Raw genomic sequence first — 16,833 nt, 5'->3', positions numbered from 1 at the left:
AAAAATGCACACAAACACAAAACTAACCTAAACTTTTACCCAATCCTTATGTTCATCAGAATGGAAGAACATCTTGAAACAGTTTAAAAAATGTGAAATGTATTTATTATCATAATCAACTCATACATAATACAAAATCATCAAGGCACTAACACCAAAAAATTGATGGCCTTGATGGGTTCAAGTTTTTAGTTCAGCTGCTAGCCATTTTAGGGCCCGAAACAGAAATGTGTGGTGGTGCCCAAGCCCATCCCACCCCCCTTAAAAACAAAACAAAACAATACATATATATATATATATATATATATATACTATTGGCACACATTTGTGAGTGAGGTTTGGTCCCCTCTTGCGCTTGAATCTCGTAACCCCCACTTAAATGGAGCACATTTTCTCCAGTTCGACTTCACCCAAATCTAAAAGCTTCTTGATAAATATAAAGTGTCAAAATAGTGACAAAAATAAGAGGTGAATAAGGATGAAAACGCAGAAAAACGGGCGAAACAGGAGGGCAGCAAAAGCACAACAAAACAGGCGATAACAAAAGCGTCAAAAAGGCAACACAAATTTAACAAAAATGCCACAAAATAGTGAAGGAAACACTGCAAAATAGGAGACAAAAAGCAACAAAGAAAGCAACAAAAATACAATGAAAAAGTAACGACAACGCAATGAAAAATCTTACATTCGTTTTGTAGGCCTTAGCTTTCAAATGAGGCGTTACACTGGACTATAGGCTATAAGCTCCAGTTGAGAAGCTTTTATATTTGGGTAACCTGAACTAAACCAAACTGGCGACAATGTGCTTGGTTCAGGGGGGCTTTAAAAATGCAATGCAATTCAAATCCAAGCTGTTGCCATTTTCCAAACTACAGCAAAGCGACAATTTTACAAACATAGTAGTGTCTGTGTATGTGTTTGCTTTCCTGGCCCCCCCCCCCCCTGTAAACATGGGGCCCCGTGCCCTTGCCTTGGCTGCCAGCAGCTCGCACCGGCCCTGTTAGGATTACTGTTCTAGCATTTTGAGTTGAGCCTTGAACACTTTGTCCGAATCGAGCTAAGATGAGATAGTCGTGTTTACAGCATGCGTCCTGGCCTTTTATGATCTGAGCTGTGATTAATTATTTACCGCCGTCTTTCTCAGGACTCTCCGGTTTGGATTACCAGCACATAAAGCCAGAGCCAGCACAAGCCTGCCGCTACACCGACCTCGTCCCTCCGTCCAGGGGAGAGTTTTCCATTTTTGGTTTGCTTTGAACCTCTTTGTTTCGGCGTACGGCGGTGCTAATATGGACAGAAGTATGAGTATTGATCAGATGCATCGCTCCACCTTGGATATCTATTCGGTGAGTATTATGCTCTGTCTGTGAAAGTGATGTTACAAAACTCCCCCAAAACCCAAGGACCATTTGTCTATAGGCTTCAGTATCGATAGAAATAGTTCTCCAGCTCTGCTGATGAATTATTATCTTTTTCACAGTAATTGTTCAAACGCTGTGGTCTCAAAATGACGTTTTCTACCAAACCTGGATAGCTTTTTCTCTGTGGACAATGTGCTGTATATGTTATATTTTTTTGGGGGGAAAAATATGATTGTGTTCATTATTCCTTTGGGATTGGAGGTGTTCTGATCGGGAATTGTTCCACACTGTCACATTAATATGGCTTAAAGTCCTTTCAAATGACATTGGGCAGATAACGTCAACACTTTTTTGTCAGTTCATTTGAGCTAACAACGCAGATGTTAAACTTAATCCCAGTTGTATTTAATGTTAATAGGCCTTGTAATTACAGAAATGCTGACCATAAACCAGGTCAACACACCAACATTTAGACAGGCAGATCAAATTAAGACTTGTCCTGCACCTCATTTTCAATTATAGGCTCTTTAGAACAAGGAGGGGACACGAGGCACCGAGCTATGGGTCGTGAGAATGTTTGGATAAATAATCAAATTCTACTAACTTCATTTGTAACTTAAACAACATATCTAAGAAATGAAACCAAATAGCTGTATAAACCACTAACATAAGTAATATTAAGATTTGACCACTCATTAAATGAATAAGATTTAAAACATTTTGAACCTTGAAATGAGAAGACAGACAGTTTTAGGAGTCCCCTCTTGAAGATGTTGTCTACTCTGAATAACTTTAATCCACTTTGTTTTTACCAACACAAAAAGATCAGGAACTTCTTCAGTCTTTTCTATTGAAACACAAAAAGTAATGTTAACAATGTGTCTTAACCTTGCTTTTTATAATCAGTGCCAACAATGGCTGCTTGTTTTGCATATTCCAACATTAAGTCGAAGCGAAATCCCATTAACCTATAACGTCTTGCCCTCATATCTTTGCTCTCTGAAGGCGTCTTCATATTCTAAGCCTTTCTGCCTGTCTGTCTGTCTGTCTGTCTGTGTTTTTGAAACAGCACTTGTTGGATGAGTTCAATCCGAGCTTGCACCGGCTGGTCTCACTGGGAAACAGCTACGTTCAGGCGTTTCAAGGTAAAAAAAAAAAAAAAAAAAAGAAGAAAAGCCATAAAGACATTTTCGAAGACGTGAAGTTCATACCTCTGTTTTTATTAGCGCTGCAGTAAAAGTGTTCTCTTCCATCAAAACCGTCACACCTTAGTTCCACTCCTCCCGTTCCAAAGTCCGCAGGCATATCCTGAATCCCCGCGAGTCACATTTATGAGCCTGTAATTAGCAGTTGTTGATAAGACTCCAGTATCAACAAAGAATTCCTTAATTACCTTAAGCTTATGCATAAGTGAATACAGAACACATTATATTCTAATAATGATCTCTCCAGTCGTTGTAATGATAAAAAGATGAGGATTACTAAGCCGCAAGAGTTCAGCACAGGGAAAGTCAATCTTTGCATTGTTTACAAAGCCAAGTTCAAAGTCCCTGTAAAAGAAGTCTTGCATAAAAATCTACAACCATTAAGTTTAATCATGTAGAGTTGGATAAATGACCTTCGTGCCCCCATATTAAACATTAAATAAATAAAAACGTCAGAGAGCCACTTATGAAATATTTAAAGGGACAGGCCACTGTTTTTCATTCTTACCTGAGCTTAGACGAGTGGATGTGTACCTGTCTAGTCTATATGTGTGCGCTCAGTCACGCAAAATGACCAAAGATGTTGTTAGAATTTAGCCTGTCCTCCTGTCCATCCAAGTATAGTTAAACAAAATGAAACATGTGGATTTTCGTAGATTGGACTCAGAGTAATCAATGTTATCAACAGCGGAGAGTTTAACAAGTACCAAAAACAGATAGAGCTTCTTCCTCCGTCCTGTAAGAGTTAACTTTCCCTTGGCGAGCAACGCAAGACTTTATAACGCTGCCAAAGTGTGAGAGACGTCACTTTGTCTGGTTTCGCCATCAGTACATTTGTCATAAACCCGATCTGTTTGCTCGTGTGTTTTCAGGCCTGGCTGTAAAAAGTGAGGCTTACTTCAATGCCCTGTCCAAAATGGGGGAGCGGGCTTTTCACACACGCTCCTTAGGTAAGGTATGAGTCACGTTCGTAACAGGAAGAACTAAGGCCTGTTGCATTTATCAGAACACATTATCGCTCTTCGTGATCATGTTAACCTATTATTACAGTTTTACTAATGCTGTCGCCAAAATGTTGCCTCCGATGAGAGTTGTGAGTTCTGGCGCGGGGCTTTTCACATGGCCACAGGGAGCATCAATAATACAGAGCGACAGGCAGCGGGCCACGCTCCACTCACTTAACCCTACTCTCAGTGGGAGCTAGTGACTGTCCAAAAGCGAGGCATTAGTCAACTGTTACTGTTACTGCGCTGCGGTTTCACTGGCAGGCTGCTGCTCCCTCTGCGTTTGCTGATTTATTCCACGTTGGCACTTTGTTGGAAGTCAGTTCTGTCTCGTGTATACCGATTATCATTCAATGAGCCTGATGTCACAACAACAGTGGACTCCAGATATTGCTGATTTGATCAAGCCGTTTGGATTAACAGTGAGACTGACAGCAAGAAAGCAAATGTAATGTCTGTGGGTAAAGTGTCCCCGGATGCAAGGAAATAAACAACAAAACGAGTGTGGAAATCCATGGCTCTAGATCTCCAGGGCTGGCGGGAGCTCTCTGCTATATAGACTGTAGGGCTAGCATCCAGTCCTTGCTGGAGCTTCAAGACTGTGGGGGGAAGGATGAGACTCCTCCAAGGAGAAGGTTCTGGGGATCCACAGGTTCGATCTGCTTTTAGAACGGTGAGGTGTCAACAAAACCTGTGAAAGTTCATGCCTTTGTCCAGTGCGTTCCTAACACACACTTTTAAATACGCTGTGAATGCACAAGACGATTTATCTTTTTCTGCTTCCTTGTAATGCTGTGTTTTTTCAAAGGTTTCTATGTGAGAAAAAATAGTGAATATTTGTATGTATTTGACCATATAGTGGCCCAAGCCTTTCCTTGCGACTACAGTGTTTTCTGCAACACTCCAGGATCAATTGTTTTGTAGTTTATTTTCAGAAGTGAAAACCTTCTAAACAAAAAACCTTCTAAACTTAAAAAAAAAAGAAATTCACTTAAAAAAGTTGCATAATGCTCCTTTGAAGTAATCCTGGAGCTTTAAGTAAAAGTAAGTCATCCCAAATGATTCACAGGCCGTTGTTTGACTAAATATAATGTGAGAAGCTTGACAATATGATGAGATTGTGAGTTTAGCCATGATCAGTGTTCAGTAGGGCCATGACAGCGGCTGAAAACCTGAAAACCTGAAAACGGCCTCCCGCTGTGACATGGAACTCCCTCCTCCAGAGTTTTCAGTAAAGCGGGTGTCAGGTGATACGATGTGTGTTGCTGTGTAAAAGATATGTACCAACGTACTGCCGTTTTGTCTTTGTGTAAACTGCGCCACAGATGGGGTCAGCAAAGGTCATCCAGCGGCCAGGCATCTCCTAAACACTAGTGACCTCTCCTGAGCAGGGAGTGGGCCAGCGTATGATGCACTGCAGTCCATTGGTTTACTTGTGTTTATAAAACACTGATTTGAGGGTTAAAATATGTGCACGTCTTCTTCCGTGTGAAACTTTTTGCCTGAACTGGATCAATCCCATTTTTTGACAAGCTTGTCACAGTTTGGCAGAGCCTGCCCACGCCTGTTGCACTGCAGCAGAAATCTAATTTGTCTTGTCAACTTTACTTTAAGTCACACCTTCCATTAATCCTTAGACAAGGGAAACTCAAGGAATGGAGTTACTGTCTGTGAAATCTTTGGTACAATATTGCATTATATCCACAAAGCTGCTTGTAGAGAAGCCATGCAGGGTCTTGCATCTTGTGTGGAAAGTCTTTCACTATTTTCCCTGGGAATGTTAAAAACTGACAAAGGCTCTTTGATGAAAGGTGAAAGGAACTGTGCTTATTTTTATTATCTTAGTAAATTGAAATCATATTTTGGGAAAAAGAGCGCTGACCAAAACACACCATTTAAAAGGAACAAGCTCAATATCAGGGATTTGAAAAGGGGGAAAACAGTCAAAGAGTCAAGTTTATTGACTCTTTTGTATCTTTTCTGCCTAAAGGTGACGTGTTGGTGCAGATTGCTGAGAGCCAGCGGAGACTCACCTCTGAAATGGAGAGCATTGTAAGTCAAACCCATTGATCTGTCTGTTGTTGTTGTTGTTGTTGTTGTTGTTGTTGTTGTTGTTGTTGTTGTTGTTGTTGTTTTTGATGTCAATGCATATTTATGCCACTGTTCAAATCTTAATGCCCGTCAGTCGGTTCATCTTTCTTATCTTCCCGGGTCTCCTTGGTCTCATCAGTTCCGCTGGTTCCAAGCGGAGGTTCTCCAGGAGATGGGCAACAACGTCAAGATGGACATAGATTACATCGCGGTGAGTCAACGGGGGGCGAGTTGGGGCATAGCGCCTCTTTTAATCTATTTATTGGGAACATGTCTGTGTAGGCTCTCAGTCGTACAGGAGTTGCCCATATTCAAAAAAGGTTCTTGCGTCATCTTCTGTACTCTGAGTTCATAATCAAAACTTGATCAATTAAGTAAAGTATAATGGTAAATGGTCTCAACTTATATAGCGCTTTTCCACCTACATTAGGCACTCAAAGCGCTTTACAGCAAGGATCCACTCACCCATTCATACTCCCATTCATACACCAATGCACGCAGACACTGGGGGCAATGTGAGTGAAGTGTCTTGCCCAAGGACACAACGACAGTGTACACTTCCAGGAGGTGGGAAGTGCACTTGCATCTGTTAATGCTACATTTCTAATGAATAGTCCTATTTTAATTGGTTGTTTTTTCTTACTTATTCAACTATAAAATAACTATTTGAAGAACTGTACAGATGCTGTTTTGGACATTGATTTATCTATTGCTGCACAATATTGAAAAACCTTGTGAAAAGCAACATGGGTGTGCAATATTGTGATCATGACATCATTGTAATAGATTACTAAACCAAATCAACATGAAAACCCAATCAAAAATATTTTTTTCAGCTTATTGTGTCAGAACACAACTTCAAAAAACACAAAATCACCACCAAAATGAGGCTAAAATAGAAGAAATAGGAAAATTAGAACTAAAACTGAACAAAATATATACAAGTTCCTTGCATTGATTATTAATTTTACACTACCCTGATTCATTGTACCTACTATCCAGTGCAATGTCATCTGCTTTGTACCTATATAGTACAAACACAATGGAGTAATGTGTATTACTTTGGAGGTACATAATGTAATAAGACATAAGACCTTTAGGGTTAAGGTAAGAGTTATGGTCTTATGTCTTATTACATTATCTACCTCCAAAGTACTAATACATATTATTCCATTGCTTATGTACTACATAGGTACAAGTTCTTCCACATTGTTACAGAGTACATTACATTTTAAGTTCTATATTTGGCAGGTATTGAATCAAGGGTAAAATAGTGTTTCCTTGTTTTGTTTTAGGGTTTACAAAAAGATGTAGATCTCAGTCAGATTAAAGATCGATTCTTGCGACACAGACCTTGCAGCAGCTAATATTGCAATACAATATATTTGCGATTTATTCTGCATTCTCAGATGTAACCATATTTTAAGGACTTGTCAGAGTATGAATATTTATTTACTCTCACTGCAATGCATGACTTATTCAGTAGTCTGATGGTTTGGTACCGTACTTTTAAAGGATTTAGTGGTACTAAATAACCAATATTCATGCATCAATTATCAAGGCTAAACAAGGCTTTAAATGTTGACTTACTGAAGCTTTCAGGGTGGCCTGTTGGCTTTATTAGATTGGGATTGTTGACTGTGAAAAGGGTCAGAGATAGAAGTTGAATGTCCAAACAGTGCCGGGGCCCGGGGTAATACATCAAAGACAGGTAATTCTCTAGTTTTAAACACAGTGCTTTTTACTCGCTGCTTCAGTCATGTTTTTTTGTAATATCATAATTAAAAAGGTACTTGCTCCTCTGTGTATATGTGATGAATGAAAATTTCAATGTAGTGCAATAACGTCATGAAGAGTCGGTTAATCCAACCTGACATTAGCGCAAGGTCTTCCCAGCCCACAATGCCGCGGGACAGAGATGGGCCGCGTTTGTCTACATCCCTCACTGCCGCTGCTAATTCGGCGCTGACAGCCTGCTACGCTAGCTGCATGAGCAGAATGATTATTGTCTGGCCTGATATGAATTCTCTTCTCCCACAGGGCAGCAAGAAACATTACGAGCTGGAAGTGCACAGCCAGGAGAGGCAGCACCGCAGAGGGCCTGGCCAGGTTGGGAATATATACATAAACATATTTACCATGTTGGTGCACAGTGTAAAATGTAGATACGGATTTGTGAATTTAAGAAGCTTGGTAAAGTGGATGACAGCAAATTACATTCAAGTATTGTAATGTCCTTCTCAACTTTACACTATTGACTGTTCAGAGTGTCAAGCTAACAAGGCCACGAGAGACACTATTATCTGTATTAACCTTCACGTTCATGCCTTGTTTCAGGACCAGGGGGAATACCTGCAGTTCCTCAGAGACAGTAACTACGACGCTCTTCAGGAGGAGGAGAGACGCTACCGATTCCTGGCCGAGAAACACTGCGAACTCATCCAGTCACTGACCCGCCTCATGACCAAGGTCCTCCGCACACTTCCCGTTCATTGATCAAGTCATTCAACAGATTACACACAAAATAATGATCATTAAACACACTCCAAATTGTAGAATTAAAGCACAACTCATGCCCCCAGAGGCCATAAGCGCCACTGCAGGTGTTGTAGCATGTTACGTTTTTTTTTTTTACTCATTAATTGTTCGTGAGAGTAAATACAACGCTGGCAGAAGATAAAGGGAGAGAGGGATATTGTACATCAAATTACACAATGGAGATAGTTTTTTTCAATCAAACTTGGCTGTAAATACTGCTAATGTGGTGCTAGCCCAGAGCTAGCTTTGCCCGTTAGCGCCTCCGACCCAGAGGCAGGGAACTTGCAAGGGTGGAGCTGAAAGACGCCCAATCACCCCATTAACACTTGTATTACCCCCAGAGAGACTACAGAAAGGATTTATTAAGGTAAACAAGTTACTTCTATTTTAAATGAATTGAGTTTAGATGTAACAGGTGCCCCCCAGAACCTGAGTTTCTCTGCTCCGCCCCTGCAGCTGCTGCGCACTTGAGCTCAGACGTGTCTTCCCTCTCTGGGCCTTCCCTCTTTCCTTCCTCTCTTGCCGCTGCACAGGCTCGCAGCGCACATTTCAGTTTACTAGCAAATGTTCTACGTTTGTTTGAGCGGGTCGTGTGTAAAGTCTCCTCTCCTGCACAGAGCTTGCTACATGTGTTGTATCATCGGTGGCATTGGCACACATTTCTATTGCTTTTCTTTCTCAACGTTCTCATTGAATACGGTCTGTTCTTTTGTCAGCTGAGTTAATAAAACAGTAGCACAAATACTGTACAATGCCATTCGATCACAATGGTCTGAGTGTGGTGCCCCAAGGAGACCTGGTGCCTGACGCACAGTGCCTCGTGAGGTGCAGGCAGCGGCAGCGCTGTTTTAATTTCTCATTTCTCAAATCCCAATTTTTCACAAGGACGAATTCATAAACGAATTTCACAAATTGAAAGCTGCAAAATGAGCTTTGCCTTCACAATAATGCTAAAAACAGCTACCCTGCTAGTTCACAGTCGTTTATTACACTATTAGTGGAGTTTTGGAACATTAACAACGTTACATTTGGGCATAACTGCATCATCAAATTTCCATTGTAATTGATTTATCATTATCAGGCTTATAGGTATTTTTTTTAAAGTGTTGAACACTGACCTGATCTAGTAATTATTGAGGAAATCTTTTTTAGATCTAATCAGTGCAGAAGGAGCAAACGTCCTTCTTAGTCACAATTGACACAAATAAAGAGCAGCTACTTTTTGAACTTTGGCCCTTTTCACTAACCTACATTCACTGTGAACGTTTAGGTGCAAGTGCGGGCTATATAAACCACACTGACCTATATTCACATTGTTCACTCCACAATTAAAAATCCTCCATTACGTTCGACTACAAAGCTAATGCACTCATAATGAAGGGCTTTTGGGAGCGTATCTCGATCGACGGCTTGTCCTGTATAACTCAGAGCTCTGATGTTCTGTGTGCTTTTGCACTGCAGACAGGAGGATCACTGCAGCAGAGAGCGGACATATGGTCAGAGGAGGCCAGCGCCACCCGGAGGCAGGAGCCCAGAATGCAGCCGGTAAGTCTGTGGCACCCTTGGTGCGTTAAGTGCGTCAAAATAAGTGAAGCTTGAACTTTGAGTGGCAGTGAGGGTTTGGACATTTTCCTAATTGTCCATGGGGAGGACTGTGAAACTGACAAATGATACCAAAAAAGCAAATCATAGAAATTGTTGTTGTATTAGTTGAATTGGTAAATCTAAATTGTTCATGTGAATGAGCAGATATCTCGCTTAAGGCCAAAAATTACGGTTTGAATAGTTGTGTAGCAGGAAGACCTGTAGAGCCTTGAGATTCAGATTCAATTCTTCAGTATGCTGAAATAGATTAGGTCTAATCTGTGTTCCTCTGCTGCCCTCTGGTGGCCAAAACCGGACATACACGGAGCCATAGTGAGCATTGAGGCCTGCAACAAACCCTTTGGAATGAACTTCCTCTTGACTTGCGCTCACTGGAGTCAGCAGCTACTTTCAAAAAGCACCTAAAAACCCATCTGTTTGCGAAAGCATTTGAGTCCGGCTGATGCAATACTGACACCATTTGTATCATTATTACTGAATTTTAAATATTATTATGTTTTAACACTGTGAAGCGCTTTGTGACTCTGTGTCTGTGAAAGGCGCTATACAAATAAAGTTTACTTACTTACTTACTTACCTTGAGGAGATTAGATTAATGTCTCATGAATTCAGATAAGAAGATTAAATATTCTCTTCATTCGTGCTGTAAATTGTGTTAAAGTAAACACCGGGGAAGTCTCGAGAGATGTCGTTCAGCGGAGGAGACACAAAGCCAAAGGCATATCTGCCTGCACTTGCAATCACAGGATGAATTGTTTGTTCTGAACTTCTGCCACATAAAAAATCTATCTGCTGATAGGCAGCACACAGGTGACACACAGGTGCAACGACCTGAAAATCAAATTAAAGTGCATATGACACAATTATTGCAAAAACATAGTTAACACAAAATATATTTAAGATTTGGCTAAAGTTTTTACCCAGCTTTCTTTAGTTTGACCATTTTGGTGACATTTGGACTTTCACTTCCTTATTGGACACCGACAGGAAGTGACATATATAGAGGCAAACTATTTTACTGTTGCCGTGCCGACCATGTTACGTCAATGGGAAATGAGTCAAACTGCTGTGGAAATGTATGGTATCTCTATCTTTGTCACTTCCTGTCAGTATCTTTAGTAACTCTTCTGCCCAATTTCTTCACTAAATTGTTGCTTCACTGAAATAAAATGATAATTATGACTTAAACAGATGTTATCCATCTAAATAAGTCATATTTTCAAAAGCAGTAAAACCTGTCATATGCACTTTCAAGCTTATTCTGTGGCCTGTTTGCTGTTTATTTAATGTGCTATTATGAATACCTAAAATCTATCGCAGAAAAATGTAACTAAGTGGGCCTTCCTGAATAACTTAAGTCAAAGTTTGGCTCTTCACTGAAATACTTCCAAAAACAGGGCACAATGTTCACTGAAAGCAGCAGCTCTCTGCCCGCTGGCGAGAGCCTTGACTGATGGCTGCGAACACTTGTTGTGCCGCTGGGTTGGGTTCTTTATAACTAAGCTTTGTATTCACACACATTCAGCGTTGTAAAGGCAGACATTTCATTCGAAGCACCTCATTCTCAGGGCTTCATAAGAAATTCAGAAGCGGCGGCGGCTTGAGGCGAAATGATTAAAAAGTCTCTCCTCAAATGTGTTGTTCTGCGCCGCCACTGGAAACATTACGCCTCTATTTAACTTCATATACCGTATTTCTATTATTCATCAGTGTTATGCAGTTGGAAATGAGAGTGTTAGCTCTGTTGTGTGGCGCTGCTGCTCATGTGTGAAATTGCTGCCTCTTTGACAAACACCCCGCTGCTGACCCGCTGTTTTTATGTAAATATGGACGACTATATCCACAGCCAGTGTCAATGTTTTGTGTTGTTGGCCCGAGCAGATGGAGCTGACGAGAGGCAGAGAGGAGCTCGGAAGTGTCCCATCGAGAGGTGGGTTTTTTTCTTCAGTCTTTACCAGTGCAGTGTGAAAGAAACATTACAGGGCCCTGGTGACTTAGTGGTTTGAGCATTTTCCATTTATTAACATCAATATTGTCTTGAAAAGTTTAGGATTTTTATGTGATGTACTTTTATACTATTGGTATTGAAAACCAAGTGTCAGAGGTGGTCAGTGAATATGTGTGATAGATAATAGAGATAGATAATACTTTCTACTCCCCTACATTTCTATAAAAGCACCGAAGTAAAAAGTAAACATTGGCTGTTTTACCCCATGTAAAACGCTCATGAGGAATACTTTAAAACACTTTGCAGATGCACAAGGAAGAAGGCTTGTGCTGCCGTACAGGTGGGGAATTTGGCCATTAAGTTTTTGAAGCTGCAAAGTTATTACTCTCATAATGATTTGTGCTTTTCACTTTGAACACTTCAAGTGCATTTGACAGGTTTTAATGCTTTTGAAAATATGACTTATTTAGATGGATGACTCTGTTGTAAGTAATAATTATCATTTTATTTCAGTGAAGCAGCAATTTAATGAAGAAATGTTGGGAAGAAGTTATTTTTATTACAATTTTTAAAGCAGTACTAAGCAACTTGTTTACCTTAATAAATCCTTTCCGTAGTCTCTCTGGGGGTAATACAAGTGTTGATGGGATGATTGGGGGGTCTTTCACCTCCCCCTGGTGTCTCTCTGGCCAGAAAACCACAATTGCAACTTCCCTGACCCGGGTCGGAGCCACCAATACACACTAATGGAATCACGAAGAAGAAGCTAACAGGCTAACGGGCAAAGCTAACTGCGGGCTAGCGCCACTTAAACAGTGTTTACAGCCAAGTTTAAGTGAAAAAAATTATCTCCATTGTGTCATTTGATGTACAATATCCCTCTCTCCCTTTGTCTTTTCTGTCAGTGTAGTGTTTACTCTCACGGACAATTAATGAGTAAAAAATGCAACATGCTACGACACCTGCAGTGGCGCTTATGGCCTCTAGGGGCATGAGTTACTTAGTTCTGCTTTAAGCTACTGACAGGCATAGATAGAGGTAAAGTAAAGGTAAAGATAGAGGTAAAGTTCCAGAGCAGTTTGACTCATTTCCTATTGACATAACATGGTTGGAATGGCAACCTCCATGGCCTCCATCTATGTCTCTTCCTGTCAGTGTCCAACAAGGAAGTGAAACTATGAACTTCACAAAAATGGTCAAACTAAAGAAAGCTGGGTGCATTTTTGGCAAAATCTGAATGATTATTGTGTCAAGTGTGTCACTGCAGCTTCTATATTAAACTCGTGCATGACGGCACTTCGGACCCGAAATAACACCTTTTTGAGTGACAGTGCAGGATTTTCGAGGCAGTTGTCGTGAACAGGTCTGGGCTCATTCAACACCTTAGGACATTGTTGGAACATGTAGGGGGAGGAAAATACATAATTTTAGCATTTTTAAACTGTATAGTCCCTTTAACTTTGTTTGACTGAGTGTCTGTAACAAAAGGTTTTGTCACCCGTCGCCATATTGGTCAACATAATGAAATCACAGTTCTACTAACTGCTCATTGATCCTGCCTTTCTCACTTTTTTACCGTCACAGAGAGGCAACAGGAATTACTACAACCACGGAGTACTACACAAAATACAGCAAAACTAAAGCATAAAAAAGCATAAGAAATAAAATGCTAGTGAATGATTCACAACTGTGATTAGCTTACAGGTCAAACATAATGCAAGACAAAACAAATGACTTCTGGTGACTAAAAGATCCCGAGTAAATGTTTGAAACTTTCAGCGTGTATGGAAGAGCAGCTGGACAATAAGGCTGTTTGATTTAATCATGTAATTTCAAACTTTTAGAGACAGATATTGATCAGTTTCTACATTTAGTCCATGGAAATGCTGTCTGTTATTCGCCAGTATGGCACTGCGTTCCCATGAATGTCATCCGCGACATCTTTTCACTTTTAATAAACCGATTGGACTAAGATTTGACCAGTAAAATCTTGATTTTTTTCAAGTACTTCTGCCTCTGCCAAGTATCATTTAAGTGCTGAAAAAGACGGTGCACTCCCTTTTGTTCGTCATGTCAATAAAAAGCAGTTTGTGCACTTGTGTCTTTCGAAGCTCATTTCGCCTCAGGTTGCAGCCTTATCTTTGCCGCTGTTATCGCTGTTAGCCTCTTTTGCTTTACTCTCTCTGTATCTCCCTTTCCCCATTATTTTTGCCAGTTTTGCTGTTTTTCCACAAAATGTAATTATGTGGTTTGTTATCATGCATGACATAGATAGTGAGTAATTATGCAAAAAGCAAAAAAAACAATAAATGGATTTGAATGCTTTTCGAGAGGTTGGATGCAGCAGTGATGGATAGTGTAGCTAGAAATTGGACTCAACAAGCAAGAGTACTGTTTCTTTAAAACATATAAGTTACTCATAAAGCATGACATGGAATGACAAAGTAATTGCTCTTTTGCAGCCCCCTCTCCAGAGAACCGGTCACGTTTGGGCTCCATCTCAGACTTACAGGGCGGTGGAGGTTATGGAGGCGGTGGAGGCGGTGGAGGTGGTGGAGGTGGTGGAGGGAGGCCTATGAGGGCTCTGGTGGCCCATCCCGCCAGCAGCTCCAACCCCACGCTGCTGCCTTTCAACCGGGGCGAGATGATCAGCGTCGTGGTGCAGCAGTCCAAAAACGGCTGGCTCTACGGGCGGGCGGACGCTCCTTCACGGTCAGTCACAAGGTCAACCTGTGTGTCAGAGTCGGGTTGAAGGGCGGGCCGGCTCGTGCTCGTCAAAACTATAGACCTGGATGAATGTTGTGAGGGCTGAGAGACACTGGCTCCAGATGAATGTCTATGATTGTGTTGGAAGTTCACAATTTGTGCCTGTATGTTATTCACAAATTAGGGCTTGCAGAAGATGAGAGCGTTTATTTCTTTGTTTTCAGTCAGGGGTGGTTTCCGGCCTCTTATGTGGAACCTTTGGATGATCCTCCCAATCTCCCCATGTCCAGGTAAATAAAATCAAACATTCGTCTTTACTGTGAGCGGATACACCTCTCCTCAGACCTGATTTGTAGCTTTGCTGACTGGGCCATAAATGAGATTTAAATGCTTTAAGTTCCTTCCAAATGCTTTATAACCCACTGCTATGTTTTAAGTTTTGCAACGGTTTACTTTCTCTGGTTGGTGCCATAGCAGTGTACAGTATAACCTGAAAGTTGTGCCGGGTGCCTTTGAGCGGTCTCTGCTTTATTTTCATGAAGCTACTCTTCATAAAAAGAGGTCATGACCTGAATTTCGTAAACCATCTGCATTTAGGTCACCTATTGCTGTAAGCAGCACCAATTAACAGTGTAACATCATTGTGTGTGTGTGTGCGCTGGCTCATATTTGTTATTTGTCTGTCTGCTCAGAAACTCCTCTTTGCGAAGCAGCAGTTTGTCCAGTCTGCTCAGCCAATCAGGAAGCAGCACGCCAAGCCAAGCCCCGCCCCCTCCGCCTCCACCTCCATCATCACAAATGACTAACAAGCCATTGAATCCGTCACAGCCAACCAGAGACAGCCAGCCAAAGAGTCCCTCAGAAAACAAGGTAACCTTTCAGCCCACTTGTTAAAACGGGGGAGTTTTTTAAATCACTTTACCAATGACAACATGATTGGAACATGTCATCATTTTCAGAAGGGAAGTTGTGGAAAAGTGTTGTTCTCAATGACACCGCAGCCAGCTTTCTGGTGGACGCAAGGAGGAAGCTCCAGCTGCTGATGTAGACAATAGGCAAGAGCCCTGAGTGGTGTTGACATGCAGTGCTTTATTTTACTTTGTGTGTGATGTGGTTTGTGAAAAGAATCTTAAACATTATCTATAAGTTGCGGCAACACATTTACAGCAGTTAACACATGTTTCAATTGGTGAAGTGGTGCAGTAAGACGAGTAGGTAACACACATGTCCATCACTGCATTTGGTATTTACCTTTTAAATAATCATTTGAAACCACAATCCAGCTGCTCATTTTAAAGCTAGTTAGACTCACCTTTCATCTTCAACGTGTGGCGCTCCTCTTCGCTTTGTGCAGCATAAATAGAAGTGGTCAAACTAGTGCTTCATCCTTCTCTTTCTGTGAACCCCTAAAGCCTTTTCATTCACTCTATTTCTCGCTCCATTACGAATTTTACGCGGAGAAAGCAAAGTGCTTTTCAGCAGCCCGTTAATAAGAGCTTCCCATGACTAATGCGGTGTTGTGGGAATGAAGGTAATGTTCTTTTGAGTAGTTTATATATATAGTAGTTTATATAAAGAGCACGTACATGTATAACCCTAAATCAACTTATAACCATGAAATAATGTTTTCCCTGAGTCAATTTAATTTCTTAACCGAACCATTTTGAGGCCAGGATTTGCCAGCTGTTTAAAACCTCCTTATCCAGAGCATGAGTTCGCACCCACTGCATTATCTTTGCGCCTGTGCGTGCGTAAGCTCCCTTGCTCAGCACACTGCGAGCTTACAGCTGTCTGAAAGCGGCGCCGTGACGGGGTCAAGGGCTGCACCTCCATTACAGAGCGTGTGTGTACTGTACGTTTCTCTCTCGCCTAAATTTACCTCTCATTTCCACAGGGATCGCCGTCCACGCAACCCCATCCCGAACTCTTCCCCAGGTGAGTAATACCGCTGCTCATTTCCCAAAGGCGACGGCAGTAAAGCTATGTTTGAAGTATATCAGGAATCCATTAAACCGGAGCAGGCGGATGACTCGCACCGGCCTCGCTTCCATTAGCCTCGAGAGCAGTTTCGCGCCGAAACCGTTTTAGCTATAGCCATTTGGGGACAACGGCTTATGGGCCACTTGACGTTGAGCGCTATCGTTCGGAAGAGATTGAAGCGCATTAGTCTGCCCTCCTGTTGTTGTAACCTCGCGCCTTCCACAGCACAACATTATTTTACAACGTAGGATAGTATTTCATCGCCCTCGACGTTGAATTCTGTGTTTTCTCGCTTTTTTGTTTATAGGGGCACCAACCCGTTCGCGACAGTGAAGCTGAAGCCCACGACGACCAACGACAAATCGGCTCCGCGGCTAACGCGCCATCGCTAATGC

The 16,833-nt window shown here is 41.5% G+C and overlaps 1 protein-coding gene across 1 annotated transcript; it reads left to right on the top strand.

The window, feature by feature from the left end:
- Positions 1–1,255: 1,255 nt before the first annotated feature.
- On the top strand, positions 1,256–16,830 carry baiap2l2a (BAR/IMD domain containing adaptor protein 2 like 2a; the record flags this gene model as incomplete). The annotated part of the gene is made up of 14 exons (XM_079565265.1): positions 1,256–1,346; positions 2,431–2,506; positions 3,439–3,516; positions 5,561–5,622; positions 5,801–5,872; positions 7,702–7,770; positions 7,999–8,130; positions 9,661–9,744; positions 11,686–11,734; positions 14,215–14,464; positions 14,683–14,748; positions 15,151–15,328; positions 16,353–16,393; positions 16,746–16,830. The coding sequence occupies exons 1-14, from the start codon at positions 1,290–1,292 to the stop codon at positions 16,828–16,830; spliced, it is 1,299 nt and encodes a 432-aa protein (XP_079421391.1). The 5' UTR covers positions 1,256–1,289.
- Positions 16,831–16,833: the final 3 nt, after the last annotated feature.

This window comes from Gobius niger (genome assembly GCF_951799975.1).
Source record: "Gobius niger genome assembly, chromosome: 10".
Taxonomy (NCBI): domain Eukaryota; kingdom Metazoa; phylum Chordata; class Actinopteri; order Gobiiformes; family Gobiidae; genus Gobius; species Gobius niger.
This window is presented reverse-complemented; position numbering and strand designations above follow the sequence as displayed.